This window comes from Vicugna pacos, chromosome 9 (assembly GCF_048564905.1).
Source record: "Vicugna pacos chromosome 9, VicPac4, whole genome shotgun sequence".
Classification (NCBI taxonomy): Eukaryota; Metazoa; Chordata; class Mammalia; order Artiodactyla; family Camelidae; genus Vicugna; species Vicugna pacos.
The window spans coordinates 26,268,181-26,284,694 of NC_132995.1; the positions used below are offsets into that span (position 1 = coordinate 26,268,181).

General features: G+C 44.8%; 1 protein-coding gene and 1 long non-coding RNA gene across 2 annotated transcripts in view; one reads left to right on the forward strand and one right to left on the reverse strand.

The window, feature by feature from the left end:
• The window catches only part of N4BP1 (NEDD4 binding protein 1), a 47,401-nt gene extending 33,723 nt beyond the window's left edge, over positions 1–13,678 (reverse strand). Inside the window, exon 1 of the mRNA XM_072967319.1 lies at positions 13,223–13,678. Within this exon, the coding sequence (XP_072823420.1) occupies positions 13,223–13,420 (198 nt within the window). The 5' untranslated portion in view covers positions 13,421–13,678. The remainder of the gene's footprint in view (positions 1–13,222) is intronic.
• Positions 13,679–13,776: 98 nt separating this feature from the next.
• LOC116281872 (uncharacterized) lies at positions 13,777–16,080 on the forward strand. The gene is made up of 2 exons (XR_012075580.1): positions 13,777–14,023; positions 15,860–16,080. It is a non-coding gene; the product is annotated as an uncharacterized lncRNA (long non-coding RNA).
• Positions 16,081–16,514: the final 434 nt, after the last annotated feature.

Below are 16,514 nucleotides of genomic sequence, written 5' to 3' on the forward strand. Positions count from 1 at the left end.
GCAGTGACCCTTATATGCTCACCTGAGTGTACTTCTGGAAACAGGACCAGGGGCCACACTCAAAGTCTACCTAGACATCATCCCCATTACATCTATAAATTTCTGAAATCCTAAAGCTTCCAAAACTTTCAGCTCTTCTGAGCAATTTTATCTTCACTCTTCTGGTCCCCAACCTCATTTCTGTTACTCTTCTCACTCTTAATAAAAGACATTATTTTATCAGAGCCCAGAGGCCAACATATGTAAATTCCTTTGACTACCTCTCTTTTTTCATCTAAATTTCTATTTTTAATAAAGTCTTTCTCTTTCCTTCTGCTTCAAAGCCATGCTTTTTCCAGGCCTTGATTCATGACTCCCCTCTTACCAACCCACCCCTCCCCCTCTGCCTCCAAACATGCCAGGGTTTCCCTGATCCTGCAGAACACTTCCTTTAGCCCTACTGCCTTATGCATGGGACTCTGTCTTTTCATCTTCACACTTTTTGTAAAAGTAACCTAAACCCCATTTCCCTGTCAACTCCTTGACATCTGGGTTCTGCCTCCATTCAAACTGAAATCACTTTCTTGAATGATACCTAACGCCACATCCAAAGGTCCTTTACTCTGTACTCTCTCTACTTGGGCTCTCTACCTACTTGGTAGGTAGCACCCTATTGCTGAGCAACTTCTCCTTGACAAGTCCTTTCCTCTCCACACTTGGAGATACCGCTAGCTATCTTTACTTCCTAATTTTCTGACTATTCCCCCAAATCCTTTGCTGCCCTTTCCCACTGTACCTTAAATGTAATTATTCACCAAGGTTCTGTCCTTGTCCTCTCCCTCAGTTTATACTCTGACAGGATTTTTTAAGTTCCAACCACAACTTTTCCTTCTCTGGCGATAGCTCCAAATGTCTATCTCTAGCCTTTAATACAGTTAGACTGCAGACACCCCTGGGCATTTCTACCTATTCCACAAGTGCCTCAAACCTCACAAGTCTGAATCAGAGCTCACAGCTCTTCGCTCCATCTTTGGTCCAAGTTCCCTTCAATGACACATAGATGCCAGATTCAAAGTTTTCTTTCCTTGTCCATCAATTGTAGTCCCCTTTACAAATCTAGTCACATGTGAACACTACAACCAACACTAAACTTCTTTTGTTGCCAGTCTTGCCCCACTCCACCCCCTTGAAACAGTATCAAAGTTATGCCTGAAAGTGTACCCTTCATTTCCTTACTCAAAAACTTTCTAGAGAGAGAAGCAAGACGGTGGAGTAGAAGGACGCTTGTAGCTCACCCTCTCCCACAAATACACCAAAACGCGAATCTACATACCCACTCAGCCAACCAGAGCACCTGCCGAACTCCAACAGAATATCGCCCTCTTCAAAAGACAAGGACAAAGACAAAAAGAAAAAAGAAAGAGCAAAACAGTGCAGGACCAATCCCGTGGGGAGGGAGTGGCAAAGGAGGATCGGTGCTCGTTCACTGGGTCTCCCCTCTCCAATGGAGAGGCCAGCGGGACGGAGGGGAAGACTCCAAGGCTCAGATCTGCCCCAAGCACCCCCTGACTGACAGAACTAAGTTAAACGGGCACAAAGGGTCCCCACAACACCCAGCCCAAGACACGAGCCCGCAGCTGGGGGCCAGGACAGGCCGCCCGAGCCGGGCAGAGGACTGCATGGTTGCACTGAGGCAGCCCCAGGGGAATGCAGGGTGCAGTGTGCCGTGGCTGGGAGGGGATATGGAGCAGAACAACCTCGGTCCTCCATAAATTGCAAGAAAAGCAAAGCAACACAGCTGGTGTGCCCTGGGGAGAGAGTGCTATAGCCTTTGTCTCCTCAGACCTCAGACACCACCATTACCGGCGCTTCTCGCGAGAAGAAGGGGGGGGGCACAGCCACAGCTGCCATCTCCTCTAGTGCGCAGCACCTGGGTGGGGGAAGGGGAGGGGCTGAGCCCTGAATCCTCACCTGGGGGCTCTGCAACCTCCGAGGCAGGACTGAGACTTGTTTACAGCCCAAGGCAGATAGGATCTTTCTGCCCTGGCACCTCAGAGAACTTGCAATGCCAAGACAAACAAGGAGCTGAGATTTGGCATGGAGCAGGGGCGGGGCCATTCCGTGGTCTTCCCCAAGCCCGCCTCTGGAGCACTGACCTGAGGCACAGCAGGCAGCTGCACAGAGCAGTGGAGCAACTGGCGCCCGCCAGGAGAGGGTGGGCAGCAACCCGCTTTCCTGGAAGGAACGCAGCACCTGACCTCGGTGCTGGGAGGGGGCGCGATCTGCCCACCTGCCTCGCCTGAGCGCAGCATCTGACTGCAGCATCAGGAGGGGGTGCGATCTGCTAGCTGACAGCCACTGGGAGCAGCACAGAAGAGAGCGCCAACAGAGGGCCTCTGGAAACAGCAAGCTGAGTATGCGAAACAGGGCAAAGATACAAAGACCTCTCAATAAAATCATTAAGAGCACACCGTCTCCAGGAGAACTAGATAACTCATACTCCTTAAGCCACAGTGCCAGAGAGATATGAGCAATATGAAGAAGCAGAGGAACCACTCCCAGTTAAAAGATCAAGAGAAATCCCCTGAAAGCACGATCAAGGAAATAGACATTGATGGCCTACTAGATCAAGATTTCAAAAAAGGGGTGATCAAAGTACTGAAGGAACTAAAAGAAATAGTGTTGAGAGATGTCAAAAATGAAATAGAAGCTATTAAGAAGAATCAAGTAGAATTAGTAAACTCATTTGCTGAGATGAGAGCTGACCTAAAGGCTGTACAAAGCAGGCTAGATAATGCAGAGGAATGAACAAGTGACCTAGAAGACAGGACAACAGAAAGCACCCAATCAGAACAGCTGAGAGAAAAACAAATAAAAAACAATGAAAATAAAAGGAACCTATGGGATAATATAAAGTGTGCCAATCTACGCATAATAGGGGTTCCAGAAGAGGAAGAAAGAATAAAGGGAATTGAAAAGGTATTTGAAGAAATCATGACTGAAAACTTTCCAAACCTAAAGCAATCAGATATCCAAGTACAGGAGGCTCAGAGAGTCCCAAACAGGAAGAACCCAAACAGACCCACACCAAGATATATTGTAATCATGATGGCCAGAGTCAAGGATAAAGAAATGATCCTAAAGGCAGCAAGAGAAAAGCAAAGAGTGAGTTACAAGGGAACCCGCATAAGGCTCTCAGCTGATTTCTCTACACAAACAGTACAGGCCAGAAGGGAGTGGCAAGATATATTCAAAGTCCTGAATGAAAAAAAAGATGCAGCCTAGGATACTCTATCCAGCAAGGCTATCCTTTAGAATAGAAGGGGAGATAAAGAACTTCACAGACAAGCAACAACTAAAAGAGTTTAGCAACACTAAGCCCATGCTAAAAGAAATACTGACAGGTCTACTCTAAATAGAAAAGAAGCAGGATGCTACAAAAATGAGAAACTCATAACTGGAAAGGAGATAACTGCCGTGAATTACAAAAAGAATAAACACAAAATTGTAAAAGAAGACATCTAAATCATTAAGAGTGGGAGAGGGAAGCTAGGAAAGCCACTGTGGAAAACAGTATGGAGGAATAGGAATAGACTTACCATAGGACCCAGTAATCTTGCTCCTGGGCATATATCCAGAAGGAACTGTACTTCAAAATGACACCTGCACCCCAATGTTCATAGTAGCACTATTTACAATAGCCAAGACATGGAAACAGCCTAAATGTTCATCAACGGATGACTGGATAAAGAACATGTGGTATGTTTATATGATGGAATACTATTCAGCCACAAAAGCTGAAAACATAAGGCCATTTGCAGCAACATGGATGTTCCTGAATAATGTCATTATAAGCGAAGTAAGCCAGAAAGAAAAAGAAAAATACCATATGAGATCACTCATATGACGAATCTAAAAACAAAACAAAACAAAACAAAACATAAATACAAAACAGAAACAGACTCATAGACATAGAATACAAACTTATGGTTGCCAAGGGGGCGGGGGTGGGGTGGGAAGGGACAGACTGGAATTTTAAAATTCAGAATAGATAAACAAGATTATATTGTATAGCACAGGGAAATATAAACAAGATCTTGTGGTAGCTCATAGTGGGAAAAAAATGTGACAATGAATATATATATGTTCATGTATAACTGAAAAGTTGTGCTCTACACTAGAATTTGACACAACTTTGTAAAATGACCATTATTCTAAAAAAATGTTAAAAAAAACTTTCTAAAGCTTCTCACTGCACAGGATTAACATTCAAGATCCTAAGAATTATATTCAAAGTCCTCTGTGGTTTGAACTTTAGCATGTTTTCTTATTTTTGCAGCCTAATCTAACTTTTCTTTCCTTCAAGAATTAGCAAAAATGGGGTGGGGGATGTTAATGTGTTTTCTATACAGAACAGTATCTTATTATTTAAACAATAGCATTTATCATAACTCTACGAGACAGTGTGGGCACGGCCCTTGGTCATTTAACCAGGGGTGATTCTGCTCTTAATGAGGGCACTGGCAATGTCAGGAAACATTTCTGGTTGTCAAAACTGAGGGGTTGCTCTTGGCATCTTGGGGGTAGAGGCCAGGGATGCTGCTAAACATTCCACAATGGGACCCTACAACAAAGTATTAGCTGATCAAAATGTCAATAGTGCCACTGTTAAGAAATTCTGAACCAATCAATAAATGTCTAATAAATACATGTCAAAATAGGAATTAGGAAGTTTGGGAACACAGGCTGACATCCAACCTGGTAGTGTCAATGATGTGGGGAAGATTGTTTAAGAGAAGTGTGACCAAAGTGACAAAAAAAGCTGGGGAGGGTGTTCCATTTTAATAGTTTGCATAGCATTAGGAAAAATAATCAAACACTTCTAAATAAGGCAAAAGGATGGCCTCTCAATTACAATGCAGCACTCTTTGGCCCACCCAAAGATGATTCACTTCTCTGGGAAATTTACCTATGTCCGACACACCATTTATTATTAATTAGGGCCTGGACTGTGATGCTACATGTTAAAATGCAGATTTTTATCCAGTAAAGATGCCAATTATCTCCACCTGGTAGAAAAGATATCCCCAAAGGTTCTAATTTCACTGGTTTGTAAGATATTAGCCAATTTGTACCTAAGCAAGCAATTTTATTCCACTATTCCTTTTTTTAGTGCAGATCCTCAAATCCTCAAAAGCTCTCTGAACCACTTTTACATTCCTGCTGGTTCTCTTATTCATAAGATCTCTGACTGTGTCAAAGTCATGTTTGGAATTTTTAAAAGAAATTTTCACTTTGGCAATTTTGTAGGACCTGTAGAGATGTCCAAGTGGGCTCACCTGCTTGGAGCTATTAAACTGACTGGCACAAGAAGGGCATCTCACTGGTTGTGTGAGCCCAAGCATATTTCATTTTGGCTCCCAGAGTGAATCCTAAACTGGAAGTGAATTTTTACTAGTACTGTTGTTCTTTTTCCTTCTGATTTTGGGTTTTTGCTTTATAGTTCTTGGCCACATGTCCCTTTTCATACTTGCTCAGAGACCAAATGGCTACAGACTACCAGGTCAGTCTCACGCAGGAACCTAACCTGCAAGAATCTGATTTTACAGTCTGACCATGTGGTAAAAGAACAGCTACATGCTCTCCCAATGTCATATACTAGAGAACTGTCTAGCAGTCCCAAACAAGGGTTACTTAATAGCTAGGGCAGCAGAGTCCAAGAGAACTGTCTGTAATGACAGAAATATTCTATATCATGTCCAAACTGGCAGCCAATAGCTACGCGTGGTCACTAAGTATTTGAAATACAACTGAAGAAATGAATATTTAATTTCAGTGAATTTTATTTAAACAGCCACATGTGGTCGTGGCTACATACTCAACAGTGCAAACCCAGCCTCCAGATTTTTATACAGCCCCTAAGAATTGTCTTTACCTTTTAAAGGGTTGTAAAAAGCAAAAACAAAGAAGAACATGAGACAGAAACCCTGTATGGTCCATAAAGTCTAAAATATTTATTATCTGGCTCTTTACAGAAAAAGTATGCCTATGTATGAACACTCTAGGAGAGTGTATTTTTTTATCTGACATACCATTTATACCGAGTAAGGCCCAGAATCTGTGAAACTACATATTAACTTGCAGATTTGTCCAGTAGAGACACAGATGACTTCTGTTTGGTATAACAGATAACTCCAAAGGTTATGGTTTCATTACACTGTATGACATTAACAATTTTTATATCCAATCTAGCAGTCTTATTTCAACATTCTTTTTCAGTACCTATATGTGTTCCTTAAATCAGTTTTACTAACCAGCTAGTTTCCTCACAAATGAGTTAAATAAATATTTGACACGTTCTCACTTGGTATCTTCAGGAATCACATTTTAATTTAAAAAATGAAAATAAGTGCTCATTTTAAAAGTTCCTGTTTACAAAAACGAAACATAAAAATGGCAGGGATTCCAAACATATTTTAAGAAATAAATAATATGATTAGGTAGTCCCTCCTACTGTCCACCAATATTCATGTTCTCCTTTAACAACAGAACCCAGATTCTGTCCAGGGCAGCAATGTGTCTAGTTAGAACATTTCCTAGCTCCCTTTTCTACCAGGACTGGCCATACGACAGTTCTGACCACCAAGAGGTAAGGAAAAGTCTGCTGGGGTTTTGCAGAAAGATGTTGCTGCTTCTTCCTTCCTTCTTCGAAATAGAGACCTGGTGGCTGGAGGTGCAGTAGTTATTTTGTGATCAAGAGGGAAAGGCCAAAAGAGCTGCAGGGACCTTCACCCTGACAGCCCCGGAACAATACTCAGCCTTGGACTATCTTCAGGCTTCTTACTGAGTGAAAGAAAACCAAACTCCTGTTTTGTATCACTGGAGCCAAATCCTGATCTATCAGCTTAACTCATAGAGACATACATTAGCATTAACCTATTAATAAATGAAATAATAACTTCATTATCTTAATTTAAAAAATACCAAGACTAATAATGAAACATATTGTGAACTAAATGCATGGGTTCAAGAGTGGATAAAGATCCCAGATGACTAGTAGACTGGGAGTTCCAATCAAAAGATGCCATAATGACAAGTGACTTGCACATAGACAATTTAGATGTGAATCCACACAGCTCTTCTTCTTCAATTAATTTAAGTAACTAATTCTGTCACCAGTAAGACTGAACAAAACATTCTTTAAGTTGAAGGGAAACTCTTAAAATGACAATTAAAAGAAATAACTCAGTTTCTTTAAACAAAAAGATTTTCTTATGTTGTTTCTGTAAGACATAACTGATTTTTAAAAAAAAAAATTCCTTTAATTACTATAAGGATTTTCCCCCTATAATTTTGTTTTAGAAATGCAAGACTGCTAACTTTATACAATTATATTAATCTAGTAAAAAGCCAACATGGAACAAGATGCTGTCCCTGATTTAATTAGAATCCTACAACAGTAGCTGGTAAACAAATAGAGAAGAGGAAACTACAGTCATGAGCAATCACTTTGACTCCAGCATAATCAGCATGAGTATCCCTTATTGCAACATTCTGGTATAACCCCAAAACATTAACCATAAAAAGAAACTGAACCCAGCACCGTTTCTCAAGAAGACGATTTTCACAACCATAGTAAGTTAAAAAACATCATTCTAGGAAATGCAAAAAGGCCACCAACCTCCTTTCTGGTAAAATCAAAACAAAATTCTATGTCACTACCCAGTATTACATCTATGAATTATTTCCTCCGTGAACAAATTTACTGTTGAAGAATTCATTCATGAAACCAGGTACAAAGTTCTTCTAACAGAAAAAGACATGAAACAATAAAGAGTCCATTTAACCCTCTGAAGTCAGCGAAGTAAAACGCTATTTCCAGAATGGCATTTTCTTTATCCTCATCTTTCTCTTCTCTTACTCCACAAATATGTTAGCAAAACCTCAGCTAAAGAACAATCACCAACTCTTCATAAGACTCCCTCTTCTTTTCTTCACAAACTAAAAGTGGCTTGGATGTTAGTCTATATTACCATAGTTTCTCAGGTGTCCTGTAATTTCAATGTTTAAGATTGACAAGCCCTCCAAATTACTCTCCTTGTAAATCCTCCAGACTGGTGCTCTTGGTAGGTCACTGGCTATGCATCACGGGGGCTACTCACTGCCATGAGTAATGCCCCAAATCACATCAACTGATGGGCACCTATGGTTGGCAAATTCAGCACTCTAAAGGTTCACAGAGAAACCACACAGCAAGTAGCCATGCCATTTACTTCCAATTACTTCTCTTTTGTTTATTAACCTTCAGGCCAGGATCCTAGTTCAACACCAACTCCAGCTCCCAGTCCGCTGCTGTGGACCTCGGTGACCTCTCTAGATGCCTCACACTTCCATCCTCCATCCTCTCGCTTCTCTAAGTTAAAAGGAATACTTCCACTTCACCCATCACCCCTGAGGCACCACTCCTTGTTCTTAGAATCACCCTCAGAATTCTTCCACACCTAGGATTCTGATCTCTGAAATGCCTAACTGCAACCTCTAGAATTCTCCAATACTTACGAAACTTGTCCTCTGTCAGCATGCTTTTCTGAGTCTAGGAGGGGATGAGGTCTGTCTTGCCCCTTCCTTTATTCTCATAGTTCATTGAGCCGCTTCTGCCTTCACCTGCCTCCTCTCCAGTCTGAATCTCCCAAACTATTTGTTCACTGAAAGCAGAAGGTAAGTCTTGCATATTTTGGGGCTGTCCTACCCAAATGAGGCTGATCATTCAGAAACATTTCCTGGGCCCCAAGTGCCTTGCTCAGCTGCACCTTAGATTCCTCTGTGAGTGTGTGCTTCACCAACACTGGATGTGGGCAAAACGATCACCTACTTGAGAACTGCCAGATCAAGCGACACTATAAATTCATACCATCTAACCTTCCCTGGCCCTTACTTCAGGTCCAGTCCTTTTTTAATTCTTTCCAATGCATTTCCAACAGTTCTGCTGCATCTGTGCAAACATACTCAGCTGTCTTCAAGTTCTCACCCTCCCTCTCATAAATGGTCATCCTACTTTACCAAGACAGCACTGTAGACCACTGAGGCCTTCGAGTGCCCTGTTAACCAAATGGGAAAAAAAATGCATATCTTCACTCATCTTGTCTCCTACTATCTAAAGCAGAGATCCAAAAAAGTAGTTCAAGAGCTGGTCCACTGACATGTTTTGTTCACCACGCAAGGTTGCTTTTTGTTTCCTTTTCTTAGAGTATGTTCTTTTAAAAATGTTAGTGCAAAACTTTTATTGAGATATAATTCATGCCTGGTTTTTAAAACATAAATTAGTTGCCTCTTATATAAAAACAAAAAAGATTTCCCATCATGAAATGCAGACTTCTGGCCTGTCTTGGGTGAAAAGATCAGAGATCACTGAGCATGGGCATCTGCCCTCTTCCACCAGGCACGGGCATCTTGGTTCATCAGTTCCTTCCTACCAACCAGCCCTCTGCAGTCTCCCCATCTGGGACTGGTCCCAGGGTGAAATTCAAATTTGTGGCTCTTTGATCTAAAGGAAGAGTTCTAACTATCTCCAGGGCTGCGATTTCTTGAGTCTCATCCCTCCCCACCACTGCCTGACTCGAGGGATCCCACCCTGCTTTGCATCTTTGCTTTCTTTGTGAATGAGGCAGCATGTGGTCAGTACCTCCACTTCCTCTCTGAAATTCAATCCTCAACCTCCTTCGTTTCCATGATGTCTGCCACCACTCACTTCAGTCCCCTCCCACTGGGCCCCTATGGACAATGCCTGCTTCTGGTTTTTCTCTCACTTTCAGGCATTGCTTCTCTAGCTCTCGTAGTAATGTCACAGCACATAAATTTTGCTAAACATTTACCCCCAATTTTTGTACGTCTGTCATCACAAACCAGCAATGGACCATACTAGGAAACACAAACCTAGCTAGAGAAACACTGATGATGGAGGCATTTCTTAGAAATGTAAATCTGAGGCATCACTCCTGTTCTTAAAACCCTTCCATGATTCTCCACTGCGTGCCTGCTTGGTAAAATCCATGTTCTTTAGCAGGTCCCCCATGCTTGTGACCTAATAGCTTTCCTCCGTTCTTCTCCTACACTTGAGGAATCCACGAAAAAATGGCACTATTATGTGTGCCCACGATTTTGTACATGCTCTTCCATCTGGAACACTCTCATTCATCCTTCAGTGCCCCGATGGGCAGAGTAACCCTCTCCTGTATTACTGTAACATCTTGCACATACTTCAACTGTTAATTGTTCTTTCCACCTTTGTCTCCCATACTAGGCTGGGGGTTCCTTGAGGTCAAGAGGAAGCAGGTGGTGTACTTTCTGGCACATAAGTTTTCTTTAAGTGTTGGCTGCCTGGCCCCACCAACCAACAGGTCAAACAACATATGCACCATCCTTCCTGACACTAGGGCTTAAAACTGCTCCCTCAATCCCCACATCCACTCAGTTGCCAAGACCCAGTGAAAACCTTGTCACCCCACCCATGTCCAGCTCTAATTTGCAACAATATCCCTTCCACATTTGGGTCTTCTTACCTCCAAACAGTTTCAGGTAAATCCTTCCTCTCCCCAAATCCTCACTGACTCCCTACCAAATAAGGCCCAATGGTCTTAGCCTGGAACTTGGGTCCCAGGAAAATTCTTCTCTCACAAGGTACTCTGACACTTCCTACAAACACATTCCACATTTTTCTGGCTTCTAGGCCTGTGCCTGCAACCACCTTCACGTGGGAATCTTCCTGACTCTTCAAAGCCTAGCTCAAGTTGGTCTCCACCAACAAATTTCCCCTCTGACAAAAGTGGCACTCTTATAGAGTGTGCCTTTATAAAAAACTTCCCAGGACATTATGACTTTCCACCAGTAACCTCTTACCCCTCTTCAGCTAACACAGCCCTAACTAACTAAACTTCCACATTCTTCTCCACTCTAGCATTTGCTAAAGGGTAGTGAATTAACATTTTTAAGGCAGGAAAACAACATCAACCATTTGATGGGACCCAGAAAGTTGCCCACCAATCAGAGACTCTACCAGCCAGTTAAAAAAAAATTCTTTACTCTAAATCTTCCTTCTTCCAAACTTTCTTCTTCACAGCTTAATTTAAAACGTAGATACTCAAGTTGTTTCCTTTTTCTTAATTTTTTAAGATCAAGTTAACGGTTTTCTCTTCCTCAAAAGAATGTAAAACAAACTCCAAAATGAATTAATGAGAACAAAAAGCCTTTGAGTATGGCATTCAACTCTTACCCATGAATTTCAAGGGAACAAAAAGGATTTCTTACAAGTGGGGGGGTTAGATTATGAGTAACAGATCACAAAGACAAATGGGCAGGTGACACATACTACCAAGATACTGTAAGACACACCTTTTCCAATCAGCTTATACTGAACTGCACAGCAGAGACAGATAAAAGAACTGGAGTTGGGAGGGTCCAGCAGGGTTTTTCTGTACAGCAAAAGAAGTACTTTTGATGCTTGCAGTGAGCCTTGAGTAAAGCTGAACTGGGAGGAGGCAGGGCACACAGTAAATGCAATGAGACTCATCAGACTACAGTGAAGATGTAAGCTAAAAGCTGCTAAGACAGAGAACTGAGAAAATAAAGTGGGGTTAGATTAATAAGTGTTTTGTAAATCAGAGGACTTTGGAATGAATGGGATAGGCAACAGGAGGCTCTAGTAGGTTCCAGGGCAGGAAAATGACTTTTTATGGATTAGTCTAATGCAAGTTGCACCAGGTAGGGAGGAATGGAGTGAAGGCAATGAAGTAAGGGAGAGGGCACATACCAAGAATGAAGGTCTTAACTGCTGCAAAAGTAATGGAAGAGAAAGGAATGAATGTATGTAAGGGATTTTCAGAAGCTGTAATAGGACTTTGTCCTGTCAAACTTTTTAGCCCTCAGGAGGTAGAAGAAATTTAATAGCTAGGGAGAGAACAAGGAGGGGACAGGGCAGGAGTCAGACCAGTTGTCTGAAATCAACTGGTTTAGAACATCAAGAACAGGAAAGCAAACTTGACTCAAAATCTGCAATGTCAAATTGTGAAGAATCAAACAGTTAAGTGTCTTATGTCCTCTAGACATGTTAAAAGCAAGCATCGAAATTTTTTTTTTAATCTAAGAAAGTCAAGAGTTACAGCGAATCAGATTCAAGGGCACTGTGAAATTTCTGAAGTAGAATGCCAAAAAAGGATTCCTCTCCCCCAACCTCCCCTCTCAGAGTGCTCATCACTTGGGAGATAGGTATCAAGAACAAGGTCTCTAGAAACTAACTCCCTAGGTCTGAATCCTGGCTCTCCCACTTAACTCGATGGGAAAACCTGGCTCCCTCGCGGGGAGGGAGTAGCTGCTTGGGGAGGGAAGGGAGTAGCTGAAGGTGTCTGAAGTAGGTATACGTCTGAAATGCTGATTCTGAAATGCTGATTTAGAGAGAAGGTGAGTCACCTCTTTGAGAGTTTCAGTTTCTCCAGCTGTTAATTCAAACACAGGAAGATAATAAAACCTATCTCACTGGATTTTTTAAAGGACTGTATTACTCAATCCTGAAATGTTTAACATAACGTCTAATGTGCTTTAACCATTCAACAAATGTTAGTTGGACACAAAATCAGCACAAGGAATAGTGCTATTTTTAACACTACGATTAAACGTCCCTATCTCTTCTTGATAGTCTCTGAGTATTGTACTACTATCATGGTTTTGTCAGATTCTCAAAGGGGACTGCCATCCCCGAAAGGTTCAGAACCCCTGCAGCGGAGACCTCGGAAGAGAAAAGTGGCTGAGGTGGTGGGCCAGGAGGCTGCGGGCCCAGCCACCAGGCCCTGCGCACTAGCCCGCGGGCTGGGGGGGAAAGATAACAACAGGCAGCACTCTCGGCGCCTTCACTCGGTGCCAGCCTCGGTGCCGCGCACTTTACACACACAACCTGCGCGAATCCCCGCAACGGCCCTCCGAGGCAGGGGCTTTGATCAGCGCCACTTCACAAATGGGGAAACTGAGGCGCCCGGGATGAAACAGCTAGCCCAAGGTCACAACGCTCGAGAGCTGAGAACGCAGGTCCACGGGCTCCGGAGACTGCGTTCTTACCACAGCGCTCGCTGCGGCCGCGCACGGAGAGCAGGGAGGAAGAGGGTGGGGGCGCTCAGGGACCCCGACGGACGCAAGGCCGCGCGCGCGGGGCCCCGGCCGGGAAAGGCGATCGCGCGGGGGCGGCGGTCGGACTCACCTTGGCGCTGTGCACCGCCTCCTGCGCCCCGCGGAGCTGCAGCCAGATCCGCGCGGGCAGAGGTTCCTCAGCCCCGAGCGCGCCAAGCACCGCCAGGCTCACGCCGAACAGGCCCTCGATGCGGCCGCGGCTCCGCTCCAGCAGCGCCGCCTTCTCGGCGGGCGCCGTGAACTCGTCAAGCACCGCCCGGGCCGCCATGGCGGGCGCGGCCTCCCGCGGCGGCGCCGGGGGCCGGCGGCGGCGACGCCCCCTCAGCGTGCTGCTCCGGCACCCGAGCCGGTCGGGCGGCGTCGGCCCTCCCGGCCGCCTCGCCCCGGCCCGCGCTCCGCCGCCTGACCGGAGGCCCGGCTACAACATCCCGCCGCGACCGCCGCAGCTAAGAAACTGCGGACGGAGAACCCCTCGGCCCCTCAGCAGCCGCCACCGCCGCCGCGGGTCGGGCCCCGCCGCCGCGCATGCGCCCCGCCCGCCGCCGTCATTGAAGCTCGCCGCTCCCTGGGGAGGGAGTAGGGCGGAGGCGACGGAAGTCGACGTCACGCGCAGTCGCCATGTTCGTTGAGGGCAAAAGTACGGCTCGGGAGAGGGGCCTGGGCGTTCTTGTTTGGTGAGGGCACAACGCTTTGGGTGACCTGGTAGATGATGAATTTCTGGTTTTACATATGGGGCAATTGAGGCTCCGAGCTAGGAGATGGGACTGACCTAATGTCACACAAGGGATTTGTCGTGCCTTCAGACATCTCTAAGCCAAACCTAGGGCTCTAGCAAATTGAGTTATCCAATTTCCTATTTACTGATAGACAGGTGACTCTCTTCCTCCCTCCCTCACTCTCCCTTCCTTTCCTTTGCCTTCCCTCTTTTATTTCCCTTCCCTTGTTTTTTCAGTAAAAATGGTAACAGGAAGAGAAGAAAATGGGAATAATGAGTATGGAGAATTGAAAAGCAAAGAAATGATTAAGGAAAATTCAGGAGAGTGCTTTCTTCTGGGAGGGAAGGAGGGGGAATGTGTTATGGGAGAGGTACAAGAAGTGGGGAATTAGGGGTCCTCCGTGATTTTAGTGGGGGACTTGGGCAAGTACACCCTAAGCCCTCTCCAGGTCTGTTTTCCCATCTGGGAAATTCAAGGGTTGCCCTCAGTTATCTCCAGAGTTTTTACAGATCTACGTTTTCTGAGTCCATGAAAATAGATTGTGGATGATGAAATGTTGGTTTCCTTTCTCGGGGCTAAATGTTGTGGATGTAGTAGATGGTTAGGCATCATGGGAATATTACTTAACTTGTCTAAGTCGTAATTCCTCCTTTGTGAATATGGGTAACAATAGTACTTCCTATTGTGAAAATTAATATAGTACCTGGACAGGGTAAATGATCACTAAATATTAGTTATTGTTATTGTTAAATTTGCAGTATATTTAAAGCTCCATTTTCATGGAAAAGCTTTGTGTGGATTATGCAACCATACTGAACTTGTGGGCCTGGGAGCCCCCTCCAATTGTGTGGATTCCCGCTTGAGGAGAAAGAAGGGGATCTAAAGATGTTGCAGTTGGAAAGGCCAAGGGGGAATGGTCTTGGTAGGAGGGATTACCCAAGGTAAAACTCTCAAGGATCCGGGCTGCTGGGGTTTTCCATATGTCTCAGAAATTTAGGCAGGTGTGGTCTCCTGGTGCCCCACCGACGGATGAGTCAGCACAGGGACGAGAACCACTAGGCTCACAGACAGACAACTTCCTGCTCCCCTGGGCTTTTCCCTTGGTGTCCACCCAGCCTGCAGCCTTCCTCCCTCAGGTGAATGACCTGAGATTGGCTGAGGCAGTTCAGGTGGTGATTGTGGCCTTGCAGATAGATTGCACCCAGAGCTGGAGTCAACACAACATGTTATTTCCTGTCTTCTGGGTGCACTCACCTTAAATGGAGCTATTGTTAAGTGATTGGACAGGGCTTTCCCCAGGGCGGTTCCTGTTTGCTCCCAGTCACTTCCCTGGTAGTGATTGTTAACCGCTTGTTAGGGGTGAGGAGAAGCTACCTTGAAAAACACACAACAGCTCTTTCCCCTACCCACCCCCCCCCAAAAAAACGCCACCCTAAAACAACACAAATAGTACATACACACAACCATAAAGGAAAGTTGGGCTATTACACTGTGTTCATAAGTCACTGGGTTGGTATATCACCACAGATAGAGCTTTGGGTTTTTTTGCCCTGTTTAGAAGACTTGTTGGTTCATATCTGGTCAGCGTTTCCCTTTAGGGAACTCTTGAGGTTTCCTCAGTGTAGGGAACAAGGTGCGGGGGGGGGGGTGAGGGGGAGAAATCCCCTTTTAAGAAACTCCCTTGCTTCCTGCAGTTTCTGAACCACATCTCCTTCCGTTGGCTAGCCTTGCCTACCTGGCTGGCCTCACCACCCAGGACGATTGACACCAGGGATGAGGCCTTCATGGTGTCTATATTCCAGACACTTTACCTATTTTTTCCCCTAATCTCCATAGCTACCCTATGAGAGAGTGTTGTGGGATGACTTATTTCCCCTTCTTGTATTTTCATGGTCGTGGGTGGGGGATGGATTCCCACTCTTTTCTCCAGCAGGGCTGACCCTGGAGGAAAACATGCAGCTACCGGCTTCCTCTTACCCACTCTCCCCCAGGGCAGGAGGAGGACTTCTCTCTAACTCCACCGAAGACGGCTGACCTGCTGACTTTCCGAGAAGGATCAGTGCTAGGTTGGGGCACACTTCCCCCAGAGTGGGTGTGTTATTATCTGCTGTCTGCGGTCGCCCACTGTGTCAGTGACTGCGTGAAGTATTTTTGCCTCAGCCACATCCTCCAGGCAGCTTCGTCAGTAATAAAGATGAGACTTCGATCTCTACCTGTCTGACACCTGCTTTTATTTCTCAGTTCTGAACGCAGGAGGGGCATAAAAAGTGTTTATTGGCTTCCTAAAACTTCAGCAGTGGTTGCTATTTTTATCATTCCTATTTTAAAGATGAAGAAAGAGAAGCATGGAGAAGTTCTAGAATGTTCCACAGAGCTGGTAAGTGAGGTGGTAGGAATAGACATTCGAATCCCAGCAGTCTGACCCTGTGCTGAGTGCTCCTGTGTGCTGTATGTGCAACTGGTCCCCTTTCCTGCCCTTGTCCACAGGCAAGCGAGAGATCATTCTGTTCTTGTGGCCAACCCCCTAGTGCTTAGGCCCTCCTTGCCTTGGGATGCTGTCAAAACCAGACAGACTGGCACACGTAATATTGCTTGACACACGCAATCAATGTGATAAACAGACCCAAGTTGGCGTATCTTCCTGGG